Source organism: Meles meles, chromosome 7, assembly GCF_922984935.1.
Source record: "Meles meles chromosome 7, mMelMel3.1 paternal haplotype, whole genome shotgun sequence".
Taxonomy (NCBI): Eukaryota; Metazoa; Chordata; class Mammalia; order Carnivora; family Mustelidae; genus Meles; species Meles meles.
The window spans coordinates 24,148,260-24,157,329 of NC_060072.1; the positions used below are offsets into that span (position 1 = coordinate 24,148,260).

Sequence of the window (9,070 nt, forward strand, 5' to 3'; positions counted from 1 at the left end):
TCGGGGACTAAGGCTCACGTTGACAAAGCCACCCTGTTCCAGGAGAGCTTGGGGAGACTCAGGCAGGGCCCTCAGTAACCAAAAGGACAGAAGCTAAAGCAGAAGCTACCATCACACAGGGGTCTTTAGCTGATGGTCCTGAGCTCAACATCAGTAAGGACAGGGCTATATCATTAGGACCCTAATGGTCAAATCAACCTGGTGACCGAGGTTAGGACTTGGGTTTTAAAAAGGCAGCAACACCAGGAAATCTTCCAGAGGAGATGGAGAAAGCAAGAGACCAGCTGACAGAATCTAAGTCCTTGATTGCTCCCCTAGCATCCGCTATTATTTTACCTGAAGACATTTCAGTGCCTATCTCCTCTTTAAGTGTATCGTATTATTTTGAATTTCAGTTAAGACTAATACTTTTAAACACCTTTATATATTTAGTTGCACACACCACTAGAAGCAGTTACCACCCAAGTAGAACTAAGATTTTTTTAAAAGGTTTTTTCTTTTCTTTTTAATCACTTACCCCTTCACCAAGCTCGAAAAGTAGAAAAGGTTTATTTTTGTAATGTGAAACAACAATTTTGTCGCCACTGGAAGACGCTGTCACGAGAAAGTTATCTAAATGAAGAGTTATGGAGCATCAAACAATTCATGAGCATCTCTAGCACTACACTATTATTGCAAGAATTGTGATGATAAAAGCAAGTGCACTAACCTAAGAAGACAAGCAAATGAATATAGCTTATACATCAGCTTTCAAAAATGGCTCAGGTTACTAATCACTAAGACTAATTCTCTTGACTACTACCACAGGGAAGAACTATCCTCTCTGGCTCTATTACTTGAAAGCTATTTTACCCAAGTGAAATACTACTCCATTTTCAAAGAATAGGCCAGAAGGTCTAATTTTATCCTTCAAGAATGAGATCATGATAAAAGCAACATCAGCAAATATCAATCAGTCTTTTCATCTATAAACACCACTCAAGATATTTATTAACACAGTGCTTGGTACCAATTTAAGCTAGGAAGCAAATATTCATATTAGTCTCCTGTTCATCCATTAAAAATATAAAGCCTGATATATTCTTAGAACTAGAATTTTTACATTAGAATCTTTCAATCTTAAATTAAGAATAAATATTACAGTAAATATAGCAAATAAAAATAAATGTGGTTAAATAGCAACTATTTATGCTGTGGAAGAGTTTTATTTTAAATTACGCTAAATTTATTAAAAACTTAATTTAAAATTACTTATTTTAAAATTTAACTTAATTTAAAATTACATTACCTTGTTTTACAGGACTTATAAGCAGAACAATCAGTAAACACAAAGTACTGTAAATTATTTTTAAATTAAAAAGATTAAATACAATATAATCAAGAATAATAGCCTAATTTTGAGAGTCATAATGAATTAAAATATCAGAAGTTTAAATCTTTGCTTTTTAACAAGCGAAATCTTAACTAGCTTGCTTTGGGCAGTTTCTATAACATTTGTATATTTCAGGAATAGACCACTGATTGCGATTTTATTATAATGCATGATTCAAACAAAATCATTCTCACCTAGCTATTATACCACGGAGAAGAACAAATCATTCCCCTTTCCTTGGTTTCATCCTCTGTTTACTACTACTTTTTCTCCTTAGAATACAGAAAAGGACTGAACAAAGGTAGTATGAGAGGGTAATCTAGTTACTCCTTTTATTTCTCTTGTAGTTTTAGGAATCGTGAGAAAGTGAGGAACATTACCTAACAGGGTCAAAAACTCATTTCTTGGTACCTCACTCTTAATCCCGTTCTTGGAATCCATGCTAAATGGACCCCAAGTAGCTCAGTCTGGGAAGTCCTTGTTCTTTGGTAACTAATGTCTATGGAAGAGATCAAAGCCTCATTAGAAGTAAGACTATCTGCAAAAGTTTCCACTGTGTATTTACTTGTACAATAAAACTATACAGAAGACCAGTTTCCAAAAGTCATCCCACACAACCTCATAGTCACATCAGTTTTGTCGACAGACCATTAAGTGGTTTATCAGCAAATGCCAACTCCCAATAAAACTTCTTGGAATAAAAATAAACCCAAACTAATAAATCCCATCCAGAACTGCTACTTTTCTCTTATACAGTAAGTAACAGGGAAATTAAGCTTTACACATAATAAAAAGCTAACAATAAAAAGAAGCAACCTCACATATTTGTCACTCTCTTTAAAACATTTTTCCCCCACTACCCATCTGGAGAGTCCTTCAAAAATATACTTCCTTCACCAGGAGTTTGATTAATACAGCACCAAAGTAATTTATTTTGCTACTTTAACACAAAATCAAGGAATGATAAAGAGGTAAATTTAATTCAGTAAGAAAATTCATCATTTCTGTTACATATTTGCAAGAATAATTAGGTTGGGCATGAAAACTTCTGTTTTTGTTCATAAATCAGTCATATTTTAAAGCTTTGGTATTTTTACTTTCATCAGGAAACAGAATATTTCATGATTTGATATTGATAAGATCAGACATGTGTTAAAACTTAATTTGTTTTTTAAGTAATAGCCTATATGTATAAGTTATACAAAAGAATGGTAATTTCTAGCATAACAAGTTTATAGAACATTTCCAGAGTGTTTTGTTTACAGCAGTGGTTCTACTGAGAGCTACTGGTTTCTGGTGGGTAAAGGCCAGGAACATTTCCAAACATCCTATAGTGTACACAAGAGCCCCCATAACAAAGAATTATCTAGTCCAAAATGTCAATAGTGCAAGGTTGCACTATTTTATTATTTTTATTTATTATTATATTATTTTTTAATTTATTATTATTATTATTATCCACCAATGTCATAGAAGAAGCATCTCATATTTTAATTTCTGATTTCTAAGATTCATCCCCTCAATTATTTTATCTACACCTAGGAATTTACTAAGACAGGGAGTGCATAAATCAGAAATACAAAAAGCTTGGAAAATTCAATCTAGACAATTTCTCTGAGAGATCAGGCTATTTTCATCATAGACAGAAAGAAAAATACAGAGAGTACATCAGTAAGATAAGGATGCTGGACAATTTTAATTTTTATCTCCTCCCCAACTTTGCTTTCTGCCTTTGAGTTCTGTCTTTAATTTGCAGACCAGATCCATAAATAGCCAAATGTTGATGCAAAATCTCATTGCAAAACCATCCATAAGTCTTCCCACCATTATCTTCCTTATTCCATTTGGGTTCAACAACAAAGTATTGATAACAAAACTAATTCTATGGTCTGGATCTAGCAGTTTCTCTCTCTATATATATATATGCATATATATACATATGTGTATGTATACCTATATACATATATATGTATGTATTCCTATGATGTATTTATTAAATCCCCGTTTCACTTTATCTACCTAGCTTTCACAGCTATGCAAAATATATTTCTCATTATTAGTCACATGCAAAAGTTTCATTGATACTGTTATTTTATCTAACAAAAAGTGGTTATTTAAAAAAAAAAAAAAGGATACTATTGGTGCTCCAACACATTGAGCTGATTCCATGTGGTGATGTGTGTGGGCTGAATTTATCCACCAATGTCATAGAAGCAGCATCCCATATTTTAATATCATCTCCGGATGAAGCAAATCTGAGGTTTTCCTGCATGACTGCACCTACAAATAGTTCAAAACAATATATTTAAAAAACACTTAAGGATAAGTCAAAATGAAGGATCTAACCTAAATAAGTGGCTCTATCTGTCCACTTTGGTTCCAGAAGGTGTGTTCACCACAAAGTAGCTGGACCGATCCTTCTAAAATCACATTCTCTCAGCTGACCCTTCCAACGGCTCTCCACACCAATTATAATGAAATCCAACCTCCTTGGCATGCCTCACATGATCTGGCCCCATTTTAACCATCCTACCTCTATTCCCCACGGCCACCAGACTCACAGGACTTCTTTCTTGCCTCGATCTTTCCATTTGCCACCCCCTCTGCCGGGAATGCTCTTTCTCCAGATTTCCCAAGGTCATCTCCTTCACCTCACTCTAGTTTCAGCTGGTCTCCTCAGAAAAAGCTTTCCCTGACCACCACGGCTAAAGCAGCCCCATACCAGTCACCTATTATGCAGTTTCACTCCACCCACTAACAGCACTTTCTGCTATTTGGAACTCTTACTTGTTCTCATAATAATGTCTGCCTCTCCTGACTTAAACAAAATAAAGATCCCAAAAATGGGTTTTGACTTGTTTATTATTAGTCTTGATATGTTCCTGGCACACAGTAGGTGCTCAAGAAATAACTGTTAGCTAGAAAACTTCCTAAACCTCTTTAAAACGTACAATCAACTGTAGCATCCCTGAGGGTCAGAATCCAGTGACTCTAGTTTTCTCCAAATAACTCCAAAATTAGCAAATACAGCCAAAGGAGATGTCACTAAGTCTGTATACCAACACTTGCTCTACAACGTCTCACTGGTACTGTTTATTCACTGTATATAATTCAAATACATAATTCTGACAAGTGAGTTAACAAACCAAGGCAGTCTACAAAACAGAAAGTAAGGGAGCTGCTTTAGGCAGATACTCTAAGAGCATCAAGTACTAATGGCATGACCAGTCAGAAAAAAAATGCTCAAAAATACATGGAGGAAAGGAAGGGAAAGGAGCCTAGAAATATACTCCCCATATCTTCCTGATGTAGACAGTGTTGAGGACAGCACAGTACTAGTGATGTCACAGACGGAGTCCCAAGTCACCAACGAAGCATCACATGTATGTCCAGTGTATTTGACTTCAGAGGTCAAGTTAAAGGTATAATAAATTACAAGGCCCTTTGATTCTCAAGAAACAAAAAAAAATTTTTTTAACGTGCTTATAAAAAGATTAAAACTTTTGTTAACTAGAAAAGTCATTTATGTGGTTCACTATGCTTCATTCTTTGGACACAGTATTACCAAAAGCCGTTAGTCATCTGTTGAAAGTGGACATGCAGTGTTTGGATTTGGTGCCTTGACATGCGGTAACATGTGTTGGTTCCCTACTCAGGGTACAATTAAGTGTTGGAACGAATCTCTTAAAACCAGTAAACAACTGAAAAATGCCTTTACTATAATCTCACACCATTCCTGTTGAGCTGAGGGGCAGTGTGGGAAGATCACTTAAGTCAGGCTCAGAAAACAGGAGTTCAAAGGATCTGACCCACAGTTCGGTGGCAGTGACTTTGGCAGTCACTTAATGTGTTTCCTTCTCTTCAAGTGGAGCGGGGAAGGGGACCACCTGCCCACCTACCTCACTCTTCTGAGAGCTGAGCACCTTTAAGGGAGAGGCATTACTCAGTCTCTCAAAGAAGGTCCCATCAAAGTGAGTTGTCAGGACACACGGCGGCAAAACACAGCCAACCCCGAATTTAGGGACAGCGTCTACAGGGGGGAAAAAAAAATCACTACAATACTTAGTTTCAACGAAAGTTCTTCAACTTTACTTTACTTGCAGGAGCACCGCTCAACTGGGTTACCTTATAAAATGCATTCGAGCCGTAGGGGAGACGATTACAAAAGGGGAGGCGGCCGGTGGAGAAGCGGTGGAGAAGGGGGGACAGCACACCCCCCGCAGAGCCGCCACCTACCCACCCACCCCAGCTGCCCGGGCCACTCTCAGGCTGAGCCGGTGACTGTCGCAGACGGAGGTGCGCGACCCCGGCCCGCGGCTCCCGGGAACTTCCGCGCCAAATCCGCTGCCGCGCCCTTGCCCGACAACTGTCCGAAGCACTGAACCGGCCGGGGCGCGGGGCTCGGGACGCGCCCCCGGGGTGGCCGGAAGGAAGGCGGGGTTCGGGAGTGTGCAAGAACGCGGCGAGCGGCGGCTAGCTAACCCCCCGACCCTCCGGAACCTCACCTCTCAGCCGCGGTACACCGGGGGCCACCGCGCGGCCCGCTCCGGCGCTGGGCTTCCGGCTCCCGCCTGGACTGTTAAACTTCGGCGGCCGGAAGTCCCGCCCGCAAGTAGCGTCACGGGGAGAGGCGCGGCACCGAGGGGGGGTCGGGTTCGCTGGGCAGGGGCTGGGCAGGCGCTGGGCAGGGCCTCCGCGGCGGTCGTGATCCCACCGCCCGGGCGGGAACTGAAGGGCTGGGAGGCTCCTTCCAGGTCCCAGCGACGGTCTCGGGGCACAGGCAGATACCCCTTTGTTCATTTGTTCGCTGAATGCCCGGATTGTGCCAGGTTCTAGGTGCGCCGTGATGGGCTTAGCCTGGGAGTGCAGGGATACGGTGAACGTTGTCGTCCCTGGCCTCCTGGAGCTTACAGTTCAGTATAGGAGGCAGATGTTAATAAATAATTACGTATTTAAAAGTGAAGCTGAGGGGCGCCTGGGTGGCTCAGTGGGTTAAAGCCTCTGCCTTCGGCTCAGGTCATGATCCCAGGGTCCTGGGATCGAGCCCCGCATCGGGCTGTCTGCTCTGCGGACAGCCTGCTTCCTCCTCTTTCTCTCTGCCTGCCTCTCTGCCTACTTGTGATCTGTCTGTCAAATAAATAAAATCTTAAAAAAAATAAAAAATAAAAAAAATAAAAGTGAAGCTGACAGTTGCTTCAAAGAAAAGCTAACAGGTGAATGAAAAATATATGAAAGGTAAATGAACATGGATATGGGTTTAGGAAAGGCTTCCTTGAAGAGGAAACCATGGAGAGCAAATAAAACCCCATGCAATTTACAAACCAGAAGGTATGCTCAGAAAAGCTAAGAAATAACCAAAAGTGTAAGTGTCTGAGATATATGACTTCCAAACCCAGGATCTTTCTCCCTAATCATTGATCTTTCTTCTTAATCATGCTACAGGTTCAGGAAAATCAAACACCATCTGGTTGAGAATTCAGAAAGGGAAGTTAAGTTTCTCAGATTGGAAAAAAGAGTTGCTGAACTGAGTTTTCAATACTAAGTCCTTTTTTTTTTTTTTTTAAGCTCTACTGACAATTTTTGCTGAGAATACTTATAATAAATATGGGGAATTTCTTCTGCAAACAGTATTATTATTCTTTCATCACAAATGTGTCAAAGAACTAGGAGTGGGTTCCTGAACTGGGTACATAAGCCCCAATTACTTATACCCATGTTGCAAGTAAACTTGAAAACTCTGAATGCAATTTTTTCTGAGCAGAAATTGAAATCCTAACCAAGTTGTAAAGATTGATAGGAAGCCTTAAAAGGAGAAAGATAGCAAGCAGCAACTGCCTTGTGTAGTTTACAGTTCTTGAGTTTACTAAATCCAATTTTGGCAGGGATGGGGGCCCAAAGGTTGAAAAATGATAAAATAGACTAAGAGAATAGGGCAGGGAGAACTGGGGCAAACGGGGAAGAAAAGACAACTAAATCTCTGAAAAGTTAAAGCCAGAAAAAAAAAAGTTGAGACTAGAATATATGCAACAAAATATAATAATGCATGTCATAGTATACATATTATATACTGTATAGTATAACAAATATATATGACAATACATATTATTTATTGAATGTATACTTCACTAAACATATATGTATGCATGTATAGACATAATTTGTATATATATACCATATGTATAAGTCATCCTTCTACAAACGTAACACTATTATATGTCCCCCACTTTACATATGAAGAAACAGAGGTTAGATTAACTTGCCTGAGGTCATACAGTTTAGAAATTGTATGGACTGGAGTTAAACCCAGAACCATAAGTCTACAAAGCCTGTGCTATATAGTCAAGAGCTAAAACACAGCATGAAGCGCCAAAAGTTAACCTCCACTGACCCTCCTTGCTGGTGCCATGGCCTCATCAGAACTTACATGGTCCTGAGACAGTTCTGTCATTCTTGTTCCTACCCTTGTGCCTGTGTGCCTACTTTCCTCAGATCTATAAAATATAAGTAATAGAAGCCAAATGTTGGAAACCACACTAACATATGAATTATATAAATATATATGCCTTTCCAAAAGTAGACATCATTACAAGGAATATTTCTAGAGAAAATGAGGTCAGTAAAACCAGAAGCCATATAAATTATACATATATATGTGACTACAGAAACTGAAGAATATATGAAGAATAAGTGTCATAATTAAAGGGAGAAAAAGCATATCCAGAATCACTGTTGGACTTTAACAGAATTCTTTCAGTAACTGGTAAAATATCCAAAGAAGAAAAACAATAAGATGTGGAAGATCTGAATACTATTAACTATTCTATATGAAAAAAGAAGACGGAAGGTAGGAAGGTAGGAAGGAAGGAAGGGTTGGTTCCAAAGTCAATAATCTATGACTCTCTTAAGGAACCTAGAAAAAGAGGAGCAAATTACACAAAGAAAACAATGAAACTAAAAACAAATGACAGTAAAAAAAATCTGATGAGGGGCGCCTGCGTGGCTCAGTGGGTTAAAGCCTCTGCCTTCAGCTCAGGTCATGGTCCCAGGGTCCTGGGATCGGGCCCCGCATCGGGCTCTCTGCTTGGCAGGGAGCCTGCTTCCTCCTCTCTCTCTGACTGCCTCTCTGCCTAGTTGTGATTTCTCTCTGTCAAAGAAATAAAAATTAAAAAAAAAATCTGATGAAATCAGACAGTGAATCTTTGTAATGATTAATAAAGTAGATAAACCTCTACCTAGACTTATCAAGAAGAAAGAGAAAACATAAGTTAACAATAGAAGAGGGGAAAGAGAAGCTATTACTACAGAGCCAAAAGAAATTTCAAAAAAATAGTAAGGGAAAAATATGAACAACCTTATAACAAATTTGGTAATTAAATGGACAAATATCCTGGAAGACATAGATATTAAAACTGAGACAAGAAGAAATAATATGAGTAGTCCTCATATATACTACAGAATTTGCATTCATAATAAAGGAAAGAAAATACCAGAATCAAATGGCTTCACCATTGAATTCTACCAAACACATAAGAAAGAAATGATACCAATCCAATAAAAACTTCTGCTGAAAAGAGAAGAGGAGAGAGTATCTTCTAAACTTATTTTTTTTAAGGATAGTATTAGTATTAGTCTGATACTAAAACCAAAGACAAGACATTACAAGAAATAACTATAGACTCATATCTCTCATACATATAA

General features: G+C 38.8%; 1 protein-coding gene across 3 annotated transcripts in view; it reads right to left on the reverse strand.

Annotated features, from left to right (window-relative positions):
* Positions 1-5,941, reverse strand: part of NEDD1 (NEDD1 gamma-tubulin ring complex targeting factor) — a 47,871-nt gene extending 41,930 nt beyond the window's left edge. For 2 of the 3 annotated variants that reach the window (XM_046013600.1, XM_046013597.1), the window contains exons 1-4: positions 5,878-5,941; positions 5,272-5,402; positions 3,509-3,652; positions 518-612 (exon numbers count right to left, since the gene is read on the reverse strand). In XM_046013600.1, the coding sequence (XP_045869556.1) occupies positions 518-612; positions 3,509-3,644 (231 nt within the window). In that variant the 5' untranslated portion in view covers positions 3,645-3,652; positions 5,272-5,402; positions 5,878-5,941. The remainder of the gene's footprint in view (positions 1-517; positions 613-3,508; positions 3,653-5,271; positions 5,403-5,877) is intronic. The other variant, XM_046013598.1, reaches the window with a different exon arrangement.
* Positions 5,942-9,070: the final 3,129 nt, after the last annotated feature.